Consider the following 23,297-nt stretch of genomic DNA (forward strand, 5'->3'; position numbering starts at 1 on the left):
TTCTGTAAAATGGTATAGTTTTTGCTAACTGTGTAGGCCTATGGGTTTCGGTGTAGTTCTGGGGCCTAGAGTTGGGTGCTTAGGACAGCTGCCCTGTCGTAAACTTAGCTACAAAGGTGTCGACTATCACACAAGCCACTGGGGCTGGAGTTAGTGATTTGGTCAGGCGACTAGCCACAGACATTAGGTCTAGACGATGCAACACTCAGTGGAGAAGACACAACCATGTTTGGCTCAAGACCATATGCTGACCAGTTTGTGAATGTATTCTTGTACTGAGTTTGGTACTGATGTTTTGTTTGTTACTGATGTTTTGTCCTTGTTGGGACTTGAACATTTAAGATGATGACATCATGTGGGGTTTAAATACTGTTCTCAGCCTGCTGTTGAGGTAGCGGTTAGGACAAGGATAGGTTTAGGTTCGGAGCTGGGCCTTGTGCCTTCTCACTTAGAAGAGCTGGGGACAGCTGGGGATGCGCTTTGGCAGATGGGCACTAAAGCCCTGATGCTAAAGGCACTTATGTTATACTATGGTATTCTAAGGGTTAACTGAATTGCTCTTCTCACTTGCAATGTACCATAAATTGGTAATCTCTTGGCAAATGGACCTCTTCTCCAGTGACTTTCTAGCTTCCGGTGTTCTCTTCCTGTTTCGTCTGCTGATGCTCATGGCTGTATTTTTTAAGCTATATTTATGGCCTTTTTGGGCCTTTACTTCGGATAGGACAGTGAAGGTGTGACAGGAGGTGAGTGAGGAGAGAGATGAGGAAGGGTTGGGAAATGACCCCGTCCGGACTCGAACCGGGTCCACATGGGCATGCAAGCCCAAGTGCAGGGGGCTTAGCGCGCTGCGCCACAGCGCCCTCCACTCATGGCTGTCTTGAGCCCAATTAACTAACAACAATAACCAAGTATGTAATAGTGATAATAATATAGAAGTTGGGTATTAATTAGTAAATACACAGTGGTGCCGTGACCCGGATCAGCAATGAGGTTTAAGGGGAAGAGTGTAACGGAGGCTAACTAGCAGAGTTGGCCTGGAACGTTAGTAAACCTCCCTCCCTGATCCTCATACAGTGTCGATGCCGTTGGGCTGGGGGACTGGTCCTTAAAGGGGTATGCCACTATTTTGGGGCTTACTACAGTTAAAATCGTTGACTGGGGTTTATAAAGGTGGTAAAGTGTCTTATTTTTCATGTTAAGCATTGCCTTGCTTTAAGACAAGTTAAAAGAAGGAATATGTCGCTAAGCTAGTGAAAGTCAATGTATCCATTGATCCAATGATCCATTGACTTGCACTAGCTAAGCGACATATTCCCTCTTTTAACTTGTCTTAAAGCAAGACAACGCTTAACATGAAAACTAAGATACTTTACCAACTTTATGAACCCTGGCCAACGATTTAAAGTGTATTAAGCCCCAAAATAGTGGCATACCCCTTTAAGTCCAGCGGTATCGCAGTTCCATTTCCAAACTGATGTAGTTGACGAGGTTGCACATTCTCGCACTGAGGGGGACGAACAGGAGCAAGAAGACCTCCGTCACACGGGCAGCAATCAATCTGGGAGCGAATGAGTAAGAGAGTGAGAGGGAGGGGATGGAGGAGGCAATGATTTATGTACACAGCAAATCGGCCGGTGTTAAATCAACTCCCATAGAGTTAAATTTAACACTTTTCCTGAGTTTATATAATGCTCACCGGTTCCGAGTTAAATCAACACTATGGATAGTGTAAATAGTTTAACTCTATTTCAGTGTTACTTCTTTAACACCCACAGTGTTAAATTTTAACTCTATTCTAGTGTATTTTTCACACCAATTTTTCACTTTATGTGTTAACATCTTAACACCCACAGTGTTCTATTTTTAACACATTTGAGTGTTGAATTCCTCACCAATTAGTGTTAAAGCTTTTCACTTTAAGTGAAACATCTGAACACCCACAGTGTTCTATTTTAACACATTTGAGTGTTGAATTAGCTTAGCTCAACTCACTATAGGGGTTACCATGTAACACTAATTGGTGTTATGTTATACAATAAATACTGCTTTTTCTAAAATGTTCAGATTCTGTACAGCGTTGAGTGCACATTTACATACAGTACATGAAATATACAATCTAAATTAAATTATTAAATTGTGGCACCTCCCATTCCCCACCATGACTGAGACAACTGTGGCATGGAACCAGCCCATCACACTGCTCTATTGAATTGGTAGACCGAATTATCCATAACCACAGAGAAACTCAAGTATCTGCAATATGTGCAATATTATTACCATTTGATAGTTGTAGTCTCCTGGATGATAGTACATTAACCAGTGTGCATAGAATACTCTGGTTGAGCATAATTAGACAGACCTGAAATTTCCTAATCAAGTAAGCAACACTCCAAAAAGGATACCTGCTACCACAATACTCACTACCAACTAAATAGCTAGCCAGCCAACAAACCAGGCCACCGGCCAACCAAAAGAGTCAGTTGTCAGCTAGCCAGCCAAAGAGCCGGCTAACCAACTAACACTCATTTAGTCAGCCAACTAACCAACAAACAAGTCAGCTGTATGGCTAGCCAGCTAACAAACCAGCCATCCAGTCAACCAAAAGAGTCAGTTAGCCAGCCAACCAGATGGCCAACAAACAGTCAGTTGGTCGGTCAGTTAGCTCACTAACCAACAAGCCGGACAGAGAGCCAGCGAACCAGTCATTTAGGCAAGCAACTCAAGCATTGTGACAGTCTGAGTTTATATAGAGGTGAAAGTTAACCATGTGACCAGAGTAATCAGGCATGTGGCAGCTGCAGGTAGTAATTCAATGAACTTGTAACAGTCCTATGTACTCAAGTGAGGTCAGGTACTAATTGACAGATTGATTGGGCACTACCATTGTTCCTGGTTGATGGTAGGCAATGTCAATCATGTCATGCAGCATTTGACTTTCAATTGTGCAATGGCACTTCACAAGATAGCCTAATTTTGTTTACTAGGTGGCAATATTCTGATTTAAAATTGGATGCTGGAGTTTTGGCGTGCACATCCAAGCCAAAGGCATTAGCAGGTGCCAACTTAAGAAAGTGTTTGTGTAGCACATTGGTTGCAACTTAATTTATTGGAAGCAGAACCAGCAACATTTCCAATCATATACCTTAGTATTACTATCAATTAGTAATAACAATCAATCATGGCCAGGAGCAACCCAAAGTGACATACAGATATGCAACACTGGTTACTGTCCCTAGGGTAATGCCGGGTTAGGAGGGATTAGAACCTGCAACTCTCTGATTTTAAGTCCACCTCCCTAACCATTAGGCCAAGGCAGCCACATAATGCACCCAATCATGGCCTAGAGCCACGAAGCACCTGTTATAACCGCACAGTAGTTAACTGTGATATGACGAAAAGTCTCTCTGGATTTCACAGTAACAAATTATGGCAGAATGTCACAGTATGTTACTGTGAAATGAATGCAATTAGTAGCCAGTAACTCCCTGTGAGTTCACAGTAAGATATTGTTACACACTTGAAGTGGGCGAAAGTTCAATGGGGAGGCATGTCAGTTGGGTTGAAGGTTGACGCCTTTACAGTAGTTAATTGTGATATGACGAATTCACAATATGTTACTGTGAAATGAATGCAATTAGTAGCCAGTAACTCCCTGTGAGTTCACAGTAAGATATTGTTACACACTTGAAGTGGGCGAAAGTTCAATGGGAAGGCATGTCAGTTGGGTTGAGGGCTGACGCCTTTACTCAAAGTGATACACAAATATACAATGTTGGTTGCTGTCCCTAGGGCAATGTAGGGTTTGGAGGGATTAGAACTTGCAACTCACTGAATTTAAGTCCACCTTCCTAACCATTAGGCCAAGGCTGCCACATCACACAACCTGGGCCTTCAGACATTTCATGGACATTTACAGCAAACTATTTGCTACATGTCTTCCCATGCTTGGTCATCTCCTTTTTTCTCACTTCCTCATGTCAATATGTACAACCTGAGGGGGAGGGGCTTAGGACATATGGGCTTCAGATCGTGTCCCATCATGCAATGCACATATGGAGAGCCATTTATCTGGATGGAATATCTTAAGTGTGCTTCAAAATATTACTCCTTGTTATATTCTGTGTTTATTGTAGGGGTTGTACTATTTAAAGTGGTACACAAGAAAAATGACCATATTCCCACCGTCATGAAGATGGTCATGTATATCTCCCAATATATAAAAGCTCATTCTCCTGTCATTTGACAGAGAGTGAGGAACACGTAGTCAACTGATGATGGGTGTATACATGTATATCACAAGACATTAAGAATGAAATAATTTGCTGAAAATGTCAATGAAAGGTGTGATTGTAATGAATAGTCCAACCTGTCTATGACTGAAGTTGTGCCCCAATGCACTAATAATTCAATAGATTCTCCGCCCACACAGTAGTTTACTGTGATGTTTCCTACTTTATCACTTTGGCATGCTGGTTATCCTTGAAGAGCACAGTACAATACTGTGATGTGCAAGTTAGGTGAGAAATGGCAAGTGATACAATGATTTCAAACTAATTTGCTGTGTGCCGTGTGACCATCACAGTAGCATAGTGTACCAGAACAGTAAATTACTCTGAAATCCTTGTAAGTTTTTACTGTGCAGATGAAAGAACCGGATGTGGAATGTCACTCTCAATCAGTGTTAGGCAGTTAACTCTTTGAAACAACACAGTGCGCAGAGCTTTTTAAGCACTCCCAGTGTTAAAGTAACACCACAATCAACACCCAGTGACTCCCATTCACACCAGAATAATTAACACCAGTAAAGTCAACTCAAAATAACACTTCCAGTTTTGCTGTGCACACTGTATGCATGTATGTATGTATGTATGTATGTATGTATGTATGTATGTATGTATGTATGTATGTATGTATGTATGTATGTATGTATGTATGTATGTATGTATGTATGTATGTATGTATGTATGTACACAGCAAATTCCCATTTGGAATTTTAACACCAACAGAGTCAATTTTAACACTTTCCCAGTGTATATATGGGGACCACTGTGTCAGTGTTAATTTAACACTTTTGGCAGTGTTATAAATACAACACTAACTCAGTGTAAGGATGTTAACACTGTAAGAGTTAGGTATTAACACCAGATGATTGTTGAATTATTGATAGCCTTACTCTAACAGTGTCACTTTTTAACTACAGGTTAGTGTTCACAGTAACACTAACATGGTGGCATTTTAACACCATGACATTGTTGAATCTTAATTGAAAGCCTACTCCAACAGTGTTAATTTCTTACTATAAAACAGTGTTACATCCTCACTAACCTGGTGATCAATATCTCCTTTATTTTTTGTCTTTTAACAATATAATTCTTCTGGGCCAAAAGTATGGTTAAGGCTTAAGCAAACTAATTACAGCATCAATTAAAAATACATACAAAAGAATGCAATATTACACATTGTTGTTTTATTTTGATCACATTGTGCTCAGAAGAGACAGCAATCTGGGACAACATAGAACAAAGCATCGCACCCATAGGACATCTGAACATCAAATGGTTTGCTGTGGTGCAGATCATCTTTCTTAACTATATAAAAGTGGTTACATTCTTCGACCTGAAATGCATGAAGGTGCTCGACATAAACAGTCTTCGTTTCCATGACAACAAAATGGATCTCAGCATTGTTGAGAATTATTACCATAATTTTCCCAAACACTGGCACCTCATCTTCCACATCGACACAAACAATAGCTCCAAGATGATATTCAAGCCCGTTACATTTCACCCATGACGTGGAAGACACAGTAGTAAGCCTGTCCATCTGAAAGTGTTCACAAATTAGTTGATCATAATCCGATTCGCTCAGTGTTTGAGCTTTTACTGGACCTGACTCAATACCTCTAGCACCAAGTGACTCCCAATGATAGGCAATGGCTAACTGATGCTTCTGTGCTAAACATTTTGTCACGTTTTTGAAATTTTTAATGCTGTTCTTAAAGAACCGGTGTTTTCCTTCGTATCTCATAGTCCAAACATGAATCAAAGGACCTATTTTTCTAATCACACCAGGATAATGAATCATTAGGTGATGCTTTGGGATCAAATTTTGAGTTGGGTAAAGCTCCTTAAATAATCTGTGATGTTCTGCAATAAGAGACCCCAAATATACAGTCATGCCCTCAGAGATGCTAGTAGAAAAGACAATGTTAACAATATCAAGAAGTAATAATAGTAAATTCCAATTAGTGTTTCCCTCTGGCACAATGTTGCCAAAAATGAGGGGAATGTTTCTCAAAAGACACATCATTTGACTTGCGTTAAGACCTAGCCGATTACCCTGTATATTTATCTTTGTGGGCCTGTTTTTCCTATCCAAATATCCATAACTGTACCCATAAACTCTCAACAGGATGTGCTCTGTGGTAGTGAAATTCTTAGCTAGATAGTCAAACAGAAGCCTAACTTCATATTGTGCCACGCCCTCAAGCAGATCATGCATTATGTCAACGACAACATTATCAGCAACATTGAAATATTTTAACTGATTAAGAATGCTGTTATGTTTAATTCCATAACATGAACCATCACCAGAATCCTTCAGATGTTTGTAGCGCTGCTCATTTGACTCCTTTGATCGCAATAAAACTCGTGGGTCATGTTCACTGAATACAGTCTGAGCTGTGTCCTTGTCCGTTAAACATAATCTGCAATAGTATGTTGCAGAAAAGGACTCTACATACCCAAGAATTCCATTCAGGCCCAAATTGTCACCTGTTATCTGTGATATTGTCCCAAACAGAACTGTATCAGTAAATGACACTTTCATTCCACTAACCTCCAGCTTTTTAATATCATCTACAAATGGTGCAAGTATTTTATCTAGGCCATATTTTTTGACATCTTGAGCATGAAACAGAGAGACAAGATGAATATTCATCAAAGATGAATTGAGATGCGGTGGAAGGTTTCTTAACCCTTTAATGCATAAGCCATTGGACTCACACTAACGCATAACATGGGTCTAAATAGACCCGCATTCTTTTCCAATGTATTTCTGAGCATTAATCATGTATTCTCTCACACAACTTCTAAAACCAATACATTTTATCCCATAAATCTTTCTAAAAGTAATCACATAATTAATGCACATAATTATTAGGCAACTTTGCTTTCCTATGGGAAAATATGCCACAAAAGACATCTAACAAACTCCAAAAATACTATAAACAATTTTGATGTCTTCCAGAGGGGTGTGGCTGTCTTGAAATATTGGTCCCATCCGTCTAAAGCACTGTTACAAAGCCATCAGTGTCGCATGACATGAGCTCACAAAGTCACTACCAGATTTAGAAGAATTGAAGATGAAACTACCACAAAAGTATTACCTGCAGTGCTGTTATATTCCAGAACTGAAACCTACATTGAGTGTCCACAAGAACATTGTATTCAGCACTCAGATACATGACCAAGGTAAAACAGGCTGAAACCTGAAGACCACTCAACAAGAACCTTAAGTCAAGACTGGGTCAAGAAATGTCTTTAGACAGTTTTTTCAATGGTTTTATGAACTAGTGAAGGTGACTGTTAATGGACCAGGTAGATGAGTCTATGGCTAGATCAGCAATGTGCACACTTACATGAGTTCCTGAGTTCCACTCAAATGCCAGCAAAGTACAGCATAAATACCACGGTCTTCAAAAGATGCAAATGTTTTCCTCTCAATGATCCAGCCATGGGCTCATCCACCCTGTCTGTCAAGAGTCACTTTCCCAAGTCCATATAGGCCTAACTTTGAAAACTCTGTCCCCAGGTATTTTTGACCCAGTCTTGACTTAATTAACTTGTCTAGTGTCATCCCTTCTTACCTTGGCCATATCTCTGAGTGCTCAATGCCCTGTTCTTCTGGACACTTGGTGTAGGTTTCTGTTGTGTAATATTATAGGACTGCAGGGTAATACTTTTTTGTAGCTCCACCTTAAATTCTTCTCAATTTTTGGCTGACATTTCTTATGAGACTGATGACTTTGTAATGATGCATTTCATAATTCTGTGGTTAAGTGACCAACATCTAGCCAATTTCATGACAGCCACATCCCTCTAGAAGACTTCAAAATTGTTTATCGAATTTTTTTTGAGAGTTTGTTAGATCTATTTTGTGGCCCATTTTCCAAGAAGACAACAAAGTTGCCTAATAATTATGCACACCTGATATAAGGTGTTGGGCACCTTCGACCACAGCCCCATATTTTTATACAAATATGCATGGCCTGGAATGCTTAAATGCGATAGGTTTTCAAGTTCATATAGATTGATGTTGGAAAATAAGCATAAAAAAGACAATATGGTCAAAAAACATGTTTGCCTAATAATTCTGTATATAAAAAATGAATGCGGATCATTTTTTACTCATGTGTGTAAATATCATATAATTGTATAAAAAGATGTCTATTTCAAAGAATAACCATAAAGTATTTGAATTAAGTATTAATGTTGGGAGTTAATACTCCATAAATGACAAAAAGTTGAATTTTTAGTAAAAGAATCAAAATCCTTTCTCAATATGGCTAAGAGACATTAAGCTTGTGATGAAATTACATAGGAAATGAATGCGGGTCTATTTAGACCCATGTGTCTAAATATCATATAGTTATATAAAATGACTTCTATATCAAAGAATAACCATCAAGTATTTAAAGTAAGTATTGATGTTGGGAGTTAATACTGCATAAATGATAAAAAGTTGGACTTTTAGTAAAAGAATCAAAATCCCTTTTCAATATGGCTAAGAGACATTAAGCTTGTGATGAAATTACATAGGAAATGAATGTGGGTCTATTTAGACCCATGTTATGCGTTAAAGGGGTAGTAACAAAAAAAGTGTTTTCACGCAAAAAGTTATGATGCATAAAAATAAATTACGTCATCTAAGGGACAAAAACAAGTAAATTGAGGAATTCATGGAGTGCTGAGTAAGAAAATTGCATTCTTACAAAGATATAGAAATTTTAAACTCAGCCGGGTCTATTTAGACCCATGTTATGCGTTAAAGGGTTAATGTAAAATACCGTATATTACCAAATAAACGCCCTTGGGCAAATAACCGCCCATGTCCTAATAGCCGCCCAGGGTCTGACCCCATTTTGTGAATTAACCGCCTCTTCCGAATAACCGCCTATGTCCAAATAGCCGCCCACCGGCTGTTATTTGGATAATTTGAAAAAAACTTGGTACCATAATTTTATTTGCTGCTTTATTTAAAAAGTGTATTTATTTTTAGTATTGCTATTCTATTTGACAATTGTTGCACTACTGCCATGTTGAGGCCTTGTTGATCTCCTGTCTTTTGATAGCCTACCTCATGTTGATTTCTTGTTTATTGATACAATATTGATATGTTTACAATAGCTTTTACATTTAATTTTTTTTGTACAAAAAATACTGGACAGTAACCATTGTAACCAAATAATGGCCTGGTGCAGGCTGGTGCAAAAATAAATAAGAGCCTTGTGCAAATAACCGCCTGCTTCTTTTAAACGCCCGGTCTCCAAATCGATTTTGTGAAATAAACGCCCGGGCTACTATTTGGTAATATACGGTATAAACATCCCAACTGGTAACGCTTTATTTTAGGGATACATCTATTAGCACTAATACATACAATATTAATGCCTGTTTAAGTAACTTGCAAGGCATGTACTAAGCAAAATAAGACAGTTGTTAGACATTTATTCGCAAATATCTTGTTCTTGCACAATAAGGGATTTATTACCAATATAACCTTAGTAAGGACCTAGTAGACCTAGATTTCTATTTATGAGTAAGCTGTAAGGGCCAGAATACAATGTGTATAAGCTCCTGGTACACTGTGTGAACAAACCCTGAACAGTGTGAAAACAGATGTGGAATAAGGGTCCCTATTCTAAAGTGATGCATTGCTCAGCCCAGATGGCTTAGGGCCCCCGCACTGCCTAGGCCCCCCCCGGGAAGCAAAGTGTAAGAACATTTCAGAGTCTACATTAGTCTCAGTAGGTATGAAGATCTCACTTATTCTACTCATTATGTTAATGAGTAATTGGAAGCATTATATAGCAAGGATTGGACGTAAAGTTATCAATGACGGTGGGTGGTGAGATGTCATTTAATCTAATGTGTATAAGCTCCTGGTAAACTGTGTGAATAAACCCTGAACAGTGTGAAAACAGATGTGGAATAAGGGTCCCTATTCTAAAGTGATGCATTGCTCACCCCAGATTGCTTAGGGCTCCCGCACTACCTAGGGCCCATGCACTACCTAGGGCCCCCACTCTACCCAGCCCCCCCGGGAAGCAAAGTGTAAGAATCTATCTGAATCTGCATCTAATGAGATATGCAGATCTCACTCATTTCACTCAGTGTACCATTGTGTCATAGGAAGGATTATATAGCAAGGATTGGACGTAAATTTCTCAATGACGGTGGGGTGGTGAGATGTTACTTTTTTCATACACCAATTAGTTTTAAATGTAAAAAACGTACAATAAATGCAGAATATAACAATGAGAAATAGTTTGGAAGCGAAACTAAGCTGTTCCTTTGTGATAAATAAGTTAATGTTTAAGAAACTTAGCTCCAAGAAGTGCAGTGCATGATGGGTACGCCCTTAGTCAGATATGCAATGCATGGCCAATGCAGCAATGATAATAGTTCTGTTGTTACGTACATGGCAAATTGTTTGGATAGCAACTAAATTGCACGAGTGAGGGGAGGAGCTAAGGACGTAGGTAGGCTCAGAGCTGGGTAGGTTGTCTGTTGGCCTAGATTGCGTACCCATCATGCACTGCACTTCTTGAAGCTAATGTTCTCAAACATTAACTTAATTATCACAAAATAATAGTTTATTTTCGCTTCAAAACTAATATTCTAATGTTCTGCATTTATTTTTTTTGGGGGGGGGGTTACAATTAAAACTCAGTGGTACATGAAAAAAAATTACATCTCACCAACCCACCGCCATTGACAAGTGTACGTTCAATCCTTGCTATATAATGGCTCCTGTGACCTTCCCTGAATAAATATGAAGAAGGGAAAATTGGATGACTCAGCTAAAATTGTAAGAGTTATTTCATATACCCTTACACTTTGCTGATATGGGGGGGCTAGGTAGTGTGGATCTGGGTGGTGTGGGGGCCCTAAGCCATCTGGGTTGAGCAATGCACCACTATAGAATAGGGACCCCTATTCCACATCTGTTTTCACACTGTTCAGGGTTTGTTCACACAGTGTGTCGGGCGCTTCTACACATTGTATTCTGCCACTTACTACTTACTAATAAATAGAAATATAGGCTTACTGGTCCTTACTAACGTTATATTAGTAATAAATCCCTAATTGGGCATGAACAAGACATTTGTGAATACATGCTTAACAACTGTCTTGTTTTGCTTAGTACATGCCTTACAAGTTACTTACACAGGCATTAATATTGTATGTATTAGTGCTAATAGATGTATCCCTAAAATAAAGTGTTACCCATTATGGACCCCCTGCCTAGATCCAAGAGGATTCCCGGTTTCGAACTCATCATAATAAACCTGGATCTGCAACCTGTAGAGGTCCATTTAGGAGTAAGATATGACTCTAAGATAAACAAAGTATGTAGACAAAGTTGTCATTGACAGGTAATTGTTCATAAAGCCCAGATACTTTGTTTATCTTAGAGTCATATCTTACTCCTAAATGGACCTCTACAGGTTGTACAACTCCCCATTTTGAACAGAAATATTTGCTCCATTTACTTTCTGTGTTGAGATCAGAAAAATGATTTTTTAAGTGGTTAAACACAGCCTCCACTGGCTCTCTACTTGGGTTAGAGTCTGGAACAACCTCTAAGACCTGATCCTTGATGTCCATGTGCATGTAGTCGACATATTCCTCCATACTTTCTATGACTGATAAAATTAAACTGGTTGAACACCCACCGCCTTGTAACTTCGAAATAATGGCACCACACATGTCTTTTGAGTTAACAGAGCGTCCATTCGGATTGCATTCTGAAGAATGTCCATTTTCACTCAAGTTTTGAGGCAAGTTCAAAGATTCCTCAGGAGAGAAACTTCTATCCAGGGGCAGAGCCGGCGTACCAAAGGATAGTTCATGTGAAGAACTTGGTTCAGCATCGTCACTGTGGTCACTGTGCCAGCGTTTAAGATGCTTACGGAAACCAGAGTAACTTTTGAACTCCAAAGAGCAACCATCCTGTGCGCATAACAAATTTAACTTCTTGCCAGGATACAAGCCATGTAAAAGTTTAAGGTGTTGTATCAGGTAACTTCCTGAACTATGAAGTGACTTACAAACATAGCACCTAAACATGATCATTCATCAGCTTTGCTCTCAGTTCTCTTACTTTAGGAGACTCTCTGGTACTTCCCACGTCGATGTTGTACACCGTGGTCTGAAGGAAGGTGAACATTGTGTGGAGACTCTCATCATAGCTCAAACTGAAAACAAAATGGACCTTGAAGAGCTCGTCGAATGCCGCCAGAGAAGTGTTTCCTTGGCAAGGAATTAGCTTCTTATCCATGACGATGTAGTAGTTGCTGATGGCTTTCTTGTGGAGTCCTGAAGCAAGCAGATATGGCTGTCGACGGTCATCTGCATCAAGGTGCTCATCAAGGCTCTGGCATGACTAGAAGTAACAGAGAAGAAGAAAAAAGAAAAAATGCATCAAGATCATGTTCAAATGTATTACATTTCCTTTCAGGGACAAAACTGTGTGCACAAATCACACACCATGTGAAATTTCAGGTACAACACTGTACAGAGAAATCACACACCATGTGAAATTTCAGGGACAACACTGTGTACACAGATATCACACACCTTGTGAAACACCACGAGATTGTCCATTGCTCGACTTGTGCTGATCTTGTAGGTCCTCTTCCTCCCAGTAGACTGAGGTGACAGGATGTGCAAGAGCAGGAGTAGTGTAGACATATCACTGTCCCATCCTGAATTGAGGGTAGGGTTTGAAGGTGAGGCATCAATAATGAACATTACTAGGCATGCAAAAGAAACTCTACAATATGACAGTCCAAACCGCATTTCATTTGTGTGAAGACATGAAAAATGAACTAATAAACAAATAGATTAACCCATTTTAGCCTGATGACTCATGTTGCTTGAGCTTTGGTGCCTGGAGACATATACGCTGCAGTCAGGGTCTTGGTATTTTAGCTTTTTTAATAAAAATGTGGATAGATAACAGCTGAATGAACACATTCTTGTGCAAGATGAGGGTTTAAATGCAATTTATTTTTAAATCTAATTTTACAGGCTGGCGGCAACCTTCCCAACATGGGCTTAGGCATTTAGTATGTGTTTTTTGCCGGTGCTTTAGACATCAATGGGTTGGGGTTGGGGTTGAGGTGAGGAATTGTTACCTTGCAAGTTGTCTGCAGATGACAACACTGGCTCCTCCCTGGCCGACTGCAACAGTCGCTGCAACAGTGGTGTTTGGGCAAGTGACGATGCTTCTTTGATGAGCTTGGGCTTGTAGGAAGGCCACCTTTCAAGAAGCCTGGTGGATATCTCTGATCCAAAAAGGAGGCTGAAATCTTGAAGAACCTACAGTACGACATGAAAGAATACAACTTAGAACTACATTACATTACACAGAGCAGATGTAAAGGGATATGCAAAGCAAGAAATAATTAAGAGGTACAGAATACAACAATATATAGCCTAGTAGCGCAGGCAGCAATGAGTACAGCAATATACTAGGATTATATTTGTTGAGATGTGTAGCTCTCAAAGTGTTGTTGCAAACTTCTGAAGGGTAGAGCATTTAATGATTTAGTCATTTACTTCAAGAATGTATGCTGCCCATTCACAAATGTGTTTCTTCTGTATATTTACCGTCACCACCAATGTCTTGGTATTCATTATAAATTTCAGAGACAAGAAGAAAAATAGTTAATTGCCAAAACTTCGTAAATATTCATAAAAATATGAAGAGCCAGCATACATTGAGAATAAACGACTAAAAATACATTTTACCTTGTTTGAGAATCGACCCTTACAATAAATGGTCAATATTAAACAATATAATTAGCAATACCACTTACCAATCCTTTCGTGTCCAACAATCTCGGGAAAACCGACAGAACGCTGGCCGAAGTGTCTGGGCTGCGGATAAGTTTCTGCCTATATGCAAAGGTTTCGCGCATCTTCTGGAAGATGATGTCATCGTCATTCGTGTGGGTCATGAGGGAAATGGCCTCCTTGCACGATTCATCCTGCTCACCGCCCTGGCCGATGTCCCTGGCGCATGTCGGCCCTCCTGTCATAGTCTTGGGGTTATTTGGAGTTGGAGAGTGAAGCTTCGTCTTCCTCTGGATCGTCTTCAGCCGCCAGGCCAGGAAACCCGACCCACTTTGGGCATCATAGAAGTGTTCCTAACGAAGGATTACAGAACCACTGTTAGGCCAGATAACCGTCATTATTTTTTTCATCTTTTTTTAATCCTTTGCCTATTTTGTTTGGTAGCAGTTTGGGGTTGATAAGTGTGACTTGACTTCTCAACCTACACTATTAGGTACACTGCCACTTGCATCATCACACATTCCATCCCGTACAAACATCCACACAGACCACCTCTTTAAACCATAACATCTGCTGGCATCACTGACGTTAAACAGAAGCAACACACTGAGAAGAACATATTACAATACATTCTTTATCAATGTCCAAATTGAAATGGCAATCACCATGAAAAAATGCAAAACGTTTCCTTCAACTTACATAGCCTTTCCTAGACAATGGGTCTTTCAGAGATGGGAACAAGGTTATGATACCAAGGGCATATTTCTCCCTTGTCAGCCGTTGTGGAACTCTCCTGAAAAACAGTGAACATTACAATAATATTAGAGTACTAGAAAGACAATGTAAAAGAAGGACTGAGGCCCACAACTTTCTAAGTGCATGTGTGATTGGTTTACAAAGAATAGGCTGTATCTCTGAATTTAGAATATTTACAATTCAGCCCCTCTCCCTTTAAAAAAATAAATAAACAGAGTATTTGTATCATGGCTATTAGGGGGCCTTGCATCTCAACCCTTAAGTATGAAAATAATTTCAGGCTTCCGTACCCTTCGGTTTCAGTCATGTGTGCAGCTAAAATGTTGACCATTTGTCGCCTGGAACTGTCACAAATACTTCCAGTGTCCTCATACTCCTTCAGGACTGCTGCTCCACCAGGTTTATCCAACAACACCTTTTTCACAAGCTGAAATAATTGGCAAAGACATGCATCAATAGCAGCTAACATAAGTGTACAGGTGAATTAGGTAATTCTCTGCCCTCTTCTCTAGATAATTTTCTTAAATTAGCATACACACAACTTCACAAAACAGATATAAAATCCAACAATGCAGGCTATTCTGTAAATAAAAAACTGCATCCTCACATCTCTGGCTGGGACACTCTGTAGCAACTCTTCTTCCAAACGTGCTTGTTTACAGAGGCTTACTTCAGCCATGCTATCCTGGCTGCTTGTCAATGAGCATGTATCAGTGAGGCTGGAGGACTCGCTGAGAGAAAACTCTAGCAAAACAGAAATAAAACAAAAATGCAATTACACATTGTAACTTACATTTAGTTTAAAGGTGCACTGAGTAGGATGGTGATCAGGGTAGGTATTGCAACTATACTCCTCATTGAAACTGTGCAGTCTGCCAAATTGGATCTTTTCATGAATATTTAAAGGAACAGACCACCCTTTTTTGATTTTCACATATTTGCAGTATTTCCCAACATTATTCATGAATGTGCATATCATTTTCGTCTCAGTGTTTTCAGTACTTAGATTTATTGGATCAGAATTATTAGCATAGCTTAGCATAATCACTGGAAGTAACTGGTATCTTTAGCATCAAGCCACAAGTGGTCACTGGACGGAATTAAATTGCCGTTTTACACTCGGGTGAATTTTACATTAATTTTAAAATGGTTTATAAGTAACAATGTTTGGAAGTCAGAGCGTGCTCAGTCCCTTTAGAAATATGAAAAAAGTATTTTTGTGGGTGCTCTTTGGTTCAAGGTTCAATGTCAAAAAAGTTGTTTGAAAAGAGAAAAAACTTTTCTTCACCAAGGCACTCCAAAAAGTATAGTTAAAATGTCTTTATTATTATGACATGTCCATTAAGGACTTTTAAAATTGCAATTTTAAAAGTCCTTAATGGACATGTCATAATAATAAAGACATTTTAACTATACTTTTTGGAGTGCCTTGGTGAAGAAAAGTTTTTTCTCTTTTCAAACAACTTTTTTGGTTTATAAGTACATTTGATTGTTTTGTACCATAGACTTGCATTGCTATGCCTAATGTGGCTATACTGTTAAACGGGGCAATGCAAACACATAGACGAAAATTATATGCACATTCATAAATAATGCTTGGAAATACTGCAAATATGTGAAAATCAAAAAAGGGTGGTCTGTTCCTTTAATGCATTAACTAATATGTACTAGTACAGCAAGTTTTGCAGCTAAAAAACTGTCCATTTCTGGAGATAATGATGGACAATGGAGAGGATACTCTTTTCATATTATGAAAAATGTAATTTTCAGTCATAATACTTGTGGTGGAATGAGGTGGTAAGTATTCATGAAAAAGTTATTATTTGTTAATGGGCAGCATGAATTCTAGTCATAAACTACTAAAATATTACACGGTGCACATATTCCACATCTCCTTTACCAACATTGTTTTGTATTGTGTAACAATGCAACCAACACCACATACCTCCTGAATCAGCACTCTAAGAAAATTTCCCTGCAAAATAGCGGCAGTTACTGGCAATTATATTTACCTGTAATTCTACTGTTATTTTACACCAAAAATCAAATACAGCTCATTGCTGTTTAATGTATCACAGTATATAACATTTTTTCAGCAGCAATTGAACTGTTAAATAACAGTACTATACAGAACGTTCACAGTATTAGTATTGTTAAACTAAAAGTGCTCTACAATATTTATGCAGTAGTATAAGTAAAATAACAGTACATTTCAGTTAAAAAGTTGAATTGTACTGTGTGATGACAGGCAAATACTGGGTCATAGTTGTATTCATGAATATGGCCATGGCAACTTCCCAACCCACCCATCATTCTCCATAACTGTGGTACCCTGGCCATGTTACCACCCCACCCTCCCATCGTTCACCATGACTGGAGTGCCTTGAGCATGATACTATGGCGCTATGCTGTATTGAGAAAATGGTTTGTGGTGGTCCTTTGAAAGTGTGGGCATGAATACAATTTCAGAGTACGCAGTGCTATGTTACAATGATAGTGTGCGAGGTGGGCTTTTTACTGTATCTCTTGATGAGCCAATGATGAATATAGCATTGGTCAGTCTTTAAAAAATTATTTTGCACCAAGTAGCACAGCAAACAAGCAGCACTACAAGCTAGCTCTCAAAGCAATGCTTGTAGGCAAGCTTGTAGGCAAACAAGTGCTATGCTGTGCCATGCAGGCCAGCCAGCAGGCAGGCAAGCAACTGAAGTGTTGATAGTCCAGATTTATATACAGGTGCAAGAGTACCATGTGACCAGAGTCATCAGGCCCTTGGCAGGTGACGCCCGTAATTGAATAATGGCATAACAGCCCTACTCAGGTGAGGCCAGGCACTGATTAGCAGATTGGTTTAGATGGGGCTGTTTGTTTCAATAGTGTTACAAGTTCTTAAAATGTTTCAGCCATTCACACTTTCATCACTATCAAAATGCATGTGCTACTCACACTTTGCTGCATCAAGCACTTTTTAAGTATTGTAGTTTCCTTAGAAATTGTTTCATCATGCTTGACAATATCAGATAATCTTTAACCAGTCAGAATGACTTCAGTTCTTCAGGTGGTATTGAAGTTTGATGGTGATCACGGACAAGTGGAGGATGAATGGGTTTCAATGGTGCTGCCTAAAATAACTTGTTATTTTCTAGAGATGCACCGGATCTGGTTCCGGTTCCGGATCCGGATCCGTCAGGATAATAGAGTTTTTCACAGGATCCGGGTCCGGCAGGATCTTAAGCAGTGGATCCGGTATCCGGCATGTTACCTAAAAATCAGGGTCTGGTGCATGTCTAGCCTAGGCTTTTCAGTCTTTCACAACCCCAATCACTGCATGGAGTGAAATCCCTTTGGAAGCGGCTATTGCAGGCAGTGTGGCAATAAGCCAATGAGTCTAAAATAGTTTGTGCCAACGTAATAAAAAGGGCCCACATGTGCGAGTAGACTATATGTTTCAACCCTTTTGTAGGATCCGGTATCCGGTTCCGGATCCGGCAGGATCTTAAGCAGTGGATCTGGTATCCGGCAGGATCCTAAAAATCAGGATCCGGTGCATCTCTAGTTTTTTCCACAACGGCGAATACTGCTATTGTGCAGTACTTACTGTTTATGCTCAATATGTGACTCAAAGTAATATTTTCACAGTAGTTGTCTGTTTTTTCGAAAAACAGTAGAATGCTGTTGCAGAATTGCCGTAAATAAACAGCTATTTGTTACAGTGAGCATCATGAATGACGAAACAGAGATCATTGGACACCAATTCAGGAAAGACATCGGCATCTACTTCTGTTCCACCATCATCAGTGACAGTCAAGTTCTTGCCTTCTGGTATGGAAAACTTTTGTCTAACTAAAAAAAACAAGTTTAGAAATAAGCATATTAAACGCCTTAAAACAGATGTCACAATGTCAGCAAACACATTGTTAAAAGCCCAGACAATACCAAATGCAGAAACATCACACAACAGTTAAATATACCAAATATAATCATAATACCAGATAATGTCATTTACAATATTAAGCTGTTCTCTGCCTATACATTAAAAATGTGACTGCATATGACCCCAGGTAAAATAACTTGAGGTTGCCACTTTGATACAGTGTCATAAAATCAACCCCCAGTCATATTCAAATGTGTAGTGAAGACTTTGAGCGACGAGGGAACAACCTGTGCTCCTTTCCTGGCTCTTTTGTGGTCTTTGCATACCGGGAGCATGAAATAAGCCAAAGGTCTACCTGCCGTCGCATAAAACCTAGTCCTTACTCCGACTCAACCCAGTTTAATAGTAGTCCTAGACCGAATGCGTCACCACAGTCGGAGAAAAAAAAAAACACGCTGACGGTGTGGCCAAACTGTATGCTGGGCACCATTGGGGCAGATACACTACGGCGTGGCGTTGTGGCAGCGAGAGGGCAGCGGGGTATCGGGTGGCACAGCCTTAACACCGACAGCGTCGGCGTGCACGGTCAATCCTGCTACCACGCCACGCTCAAGTGTGATTCTCACCTGAACAGCTCAGTCACATAGTCAGTGTTTTTCCATAGCTACGTGGTCATGCTACGGTTGCGCCGTCCTTCCCATTGCAAACTGATGCACATAAGACAATACAATTAAAGCTTGTAGCCTATGCCCTGTGGGATATGGTGGGAGAGAGCTAATGAAAAGAATACGGATGGTGGGGCTAGCCAGGGCTGGTGTCCACGCGCATGCATTCCGTTTTTAACCTCGAGTGAAATAATATGCATATCGGAGTTCCCAAACAGAATAAAGGGGCTGCATCAATCGCGGCGTAATTCAAAGATAATTTGCGAAGTGTTGGCACAATTTCGGATATCCTAAGTCTAATACACGTGATCCCAAACCCATCTTACACTGTAACAAATAGCTGTTTATTTACGGCAATTCTGCAACAGCATTCTACTGTTTTTCGAAAAAACAGACAACTACTGTGAAAATATTACTTTGAGTCACATATTGAGCATAAACAGTAAGTACTGCACAATAGCAGTATTCGCCGTTGTGGAAAAAACTAGAGATGAACCGGATCCTGATTTTTAGGATCCTGCCGGATACCAGATCCACTGAATAAGATCATGCCGGATCCGGAACCGGATACCGGATCCTACAAAAGGGTTGAAACATATAGTCTACTCGCACACGTGGGCACTTTTTATTACGTTGGCGCAAACTATTTTTTAGACTCATTGGCTTATTGCCACACTGCCTGCAATAGCCGCTTCCAAAGGGATTTCACTCCATGCAGTGATTGGGGTTGTGAAAGACTGAAAAGCCTTGGCTAGACATGCACCAGACCCTGATTTTTAGGTAACATGCCGGATACCGGATCCACTGCTTAAGATCCTGCCGGACCCGGACCCTGTGAAAAACTCTATTATCCTGACGGATCCGGAACCGGAACCGGAACCGGAACCGGATCCGGTGCATCTCTAGAAAATAACAAGTTATTTTAGGCAGCACCATTGAAACCCATTCATTCTCCACTTGTCCGTGATCACCATCAAACTTCAATACCTCCTGAAGAACTGAAGTCATTCTGACTGGTTAAAGATTATCTGATACTATCAAGCATGATGAAACAATTTCTAAGGAAATGCAGCAAAGTGTGTGTAGCACATGCATTTTGATAGTGATGAAAGTGTGAATGGCTGAAACATTTTAAGAACTTGTAACACTCTTGCAACAAGCATCCCCATCTAAACCAATCTGCTAATCAGTGCCTGGCCTCACCTGAGTAGGGCTGTTATGCCATTATTCAATTACGGGCGTCACCTGCCAAGGGCCTGATGACTCTGGTCACATGGTACTCTTGCACCTGTATATAAATCTGGACTATCAACACTTCAGTTGCTTGCCTGCCTGCTGGCTGGCCTGCATGGCACAGCATAGCACTTGTTTGCCTACAAGCTTGCCTACAAGCTTGCTTACATGCTTGCACACTTTCCTCTTTGTGAAAGCTTGCTGTATGTGGCATCATTTGTGGCATTGTTGCATATAATGTGCCTGCTGCAAATTAGGTATTGCTTTGAGAGCTAGCTTGTAGTGCTGCTTGTTTGCTGTGCTACTTGGTGCAAAATATTTTTTTAAAGACTGACCAATGCTATATTTATCATTGGCTCATCAAGAGATACAATAAAAAGCCCACCTTGCACACTAGCATTGTAACATAGCACTGCGTACTCTGAAATTTTATTCATGCCCACACTTTCAAAGGACCACCGCAAACTATTTTCTCAATACATCATTGCCCCATAGTATCATGCTCAAGGCACTCCAGTCATGGTGAACGATGGGAGGGTGGGGTGGTAACATGGCCAGGTTACCACAGTTATGGAGAATGATGGGTGGGGTGGGAAGTTGCCATGGCCATATTCATGAATACAACTATGACCCAGTATTTGCCTGTCATCACACAGTACAATTCAACTTTTTAACTGAAAGGTACTGTTATTTTTCTGTAGAGTACTGTTATTTAACAGTTCAATTGCTGCTGAAAAAATGTTATATACTGTGATACATTAAACAGCAATGAGCTGTATTTGATTTTTGGTGTGAAATAACAGTAGAATTACAGGTAAATATAATTGCCAGTAACTGCCGTTATTTTGCAGGGAAATTCTCTTAGAGTGTAGGTTATGATTTCCGTCTTGTTATGCTATAACCTTGTAATACCAACAGTCAAACTCACCTTCAATCATGAATAAGTCCATGCATGGCTCGGGTATTTTGATGTATTTCTTTACATTCAGGTACTTCACCTTGAGGATCATTGCTTCCGAAAATGTGCTACCTGTAGACAAAATAAGCGAACGATTTGTCAATCAGGCCACAGCCTACTGAAAGTGATGCCAGTTAGCTAAAACGTGGGGAAGTTTGCTAGCATTGCAACACACACTGATGTAGCCACCACGAGCTCAACGTATTACAAAAAAAACCCCTCAGCCACAGACATGGAACATTGGCTTTAGCACAGCAAAGTATTCATTTTGTCCAGTACACTACATAGCATAGGCCTACAAAACGGTTGCACTGAGAGTGTTGTATCGTGTAAAATGAAGTATGGTTGTAATATTGTAATATTCATATTGTTAATCACTGAAGTCCTTAAAAAACAACGTTGGTTGTTACCAGTAAATGCTAACCTTGACCTCGAGACGAATACGACTTAACCACTAGGGTCTACAATCTACACACAGACAGCTCAATATTGAAAAATAGGCTACATTATAAATAGGCCTAAAACGAGAAACACTCCAAAATGGACAGCTATTACTAAATTATATAAATGTAATAACTTACCACTCGAAATCTATTCTCCCAACACTTCACATGAGGCGACTTCTGAAACGGCTTAGAGAAAATGGCGGATCACCGGATTTTTGAAAATGTTCAGCAAAATATCCCGGATGTAGAACCCAACACTGATTGGTGTTCACATGAAGGAACTCTAACAATTAACAACAGCACCAGGCCTGTGTGAACTCCAAGGGTGTCGCGAATGAGATATTTAACACTAGGTGGTGTTCATTTGCCTGAACTCTGGAAATTTAACACTGGGGAATTTGCTGTGTATGTATGTATGTATGTATGTATGTATGTATGTATGTATGTATGTATGTATGTATGTATGTATGTATGTATGTATGTATGTATGTATGTATGTATGAATTTTTTCTACTCTACTCTATTCTATTCTATTCTATTCTATTCTATTCTATTCTGTTACTCTATTCTATTCTATTCTATTCTATTCTATTCTATTCTATTCTATTCTATTCTATTCTATTCTATTCTATTCTATTCTATTCCAAAAGGGGCATAATAAATAAGAGCTACACAGTAAACAAGAAACACTTAATTACCAAAACATTATAAAACCATTATTTAAAATTATTTATTATAAAATCACTGGACGGATGATCACAAAAGGCTCAATTCCCACCCTTACCTCTCCCTAAACCTTCAAACACACCTGAGGTCCCTTTGAGCAAGGCTCCTAACCCCACACTGCTCCAGTGACTGTAACCAATACTCTGAAAAATAATAACTGTAACTTTGGACTTTGGAGTCAAACACACACACACACACACACACACACACACACACACACACACACACACACACACACACACACACACACACACACACACACACACACACACACACACACACACACACACACACACACACACACACACACACACACACACACAGACAAAATGGGAGAAATTGATATTGATATGGAGATAAATTGGGAGAATCATTGACATATTTTAACGGTTTCACAAACATAATTTTTAAAGACATTTTTTGCAACATTACTAATGATAGAGATTGGTCTATAATTAAGATGTACAGGAATGTGTAGAGCATAGGTGGCTAACCCGCGGCTCTCGAGCCGCATGCGGCTCTTTGCCTGGTGTCTTGCGGCTCTTGCGTCCA

General features: G+C 39.7%; 1 protein-coding gene across 1 annotated transcript; it reads right to left on the reverse strand.

Moving 5' to 3' along the window:
- Positions 1-11,668: 11,668 nt before the first annotated feature.
- On the reverse strand, positions 11,669-21,625 carry LOC134461449 (uncharacterized). The gene is made up of 8 exons (XM_063214379.1): positions 21,544-21,625; positions 15,451-15,587; positions 15,134-15,270; positions 14,787-14,880; positions 14,111-14,440; positions 13,427-13,610; positions 12,867-12,994; positions 11,669-12,672 (listed from the first exon to the last, which is right to left on the reverse strand). Exons 1-8 carry the CDS (start codon positions 21,623-21,625, stop codon positions 12,349-12,351), a joined length of 1,416 nt encoding a protein of 471 aa, XP_063070449.1. The 3' UTR covers positions 11,669-12,348.
- Between the last annotated feature and the right edge of the window lie 1,672 nt (positions 21,626-23,297).

Source organism: Engraulis encrasicolus, chromosome 13, assembly GCF_034702125.1.
Source record: "Engraulis encrasicolus isolate BLACKSEA-1 chromosome 13, IST_EnEncr_1.0, whole genome shotgun sequence".
In the NCBI taxonomy this organism is placed as follows: domain Eukaryota; kingdom Metazoa; phylum Chordata; class Actinopteri; order Clupeiformes; family Engraulidae; genus Engraulis; species Engraulis encrasicolus.

What these genes read in the sequence shown, in the direction of transcription:
- LOC134461449 (XM_063214379.1), bottom strand. Translation starts at nt 21,625, where the DNA reads ATGATCCTCAAGGTGAAGTACCTGAATGTAAAGAAATACATCAAAATA. An exon ending in AGAGTGTCCCAGCCAGAGAT is followed by an intron (nt 15,271 to 15,450) that starts GTGAGGATGCAG and finishes CAATTATTTCAG; the next exon opens with CTTGTGAAAAAGGTGTTGTT. An exon ending in ATCTGCAGACAACTTGCAAG is followed by an intron (nt 12,995 to 13,426) that starts GTAACAATTCCT and finishes CCCTCAATTCAG; the next exon opens with GATGGGACAGTGATATGTCT.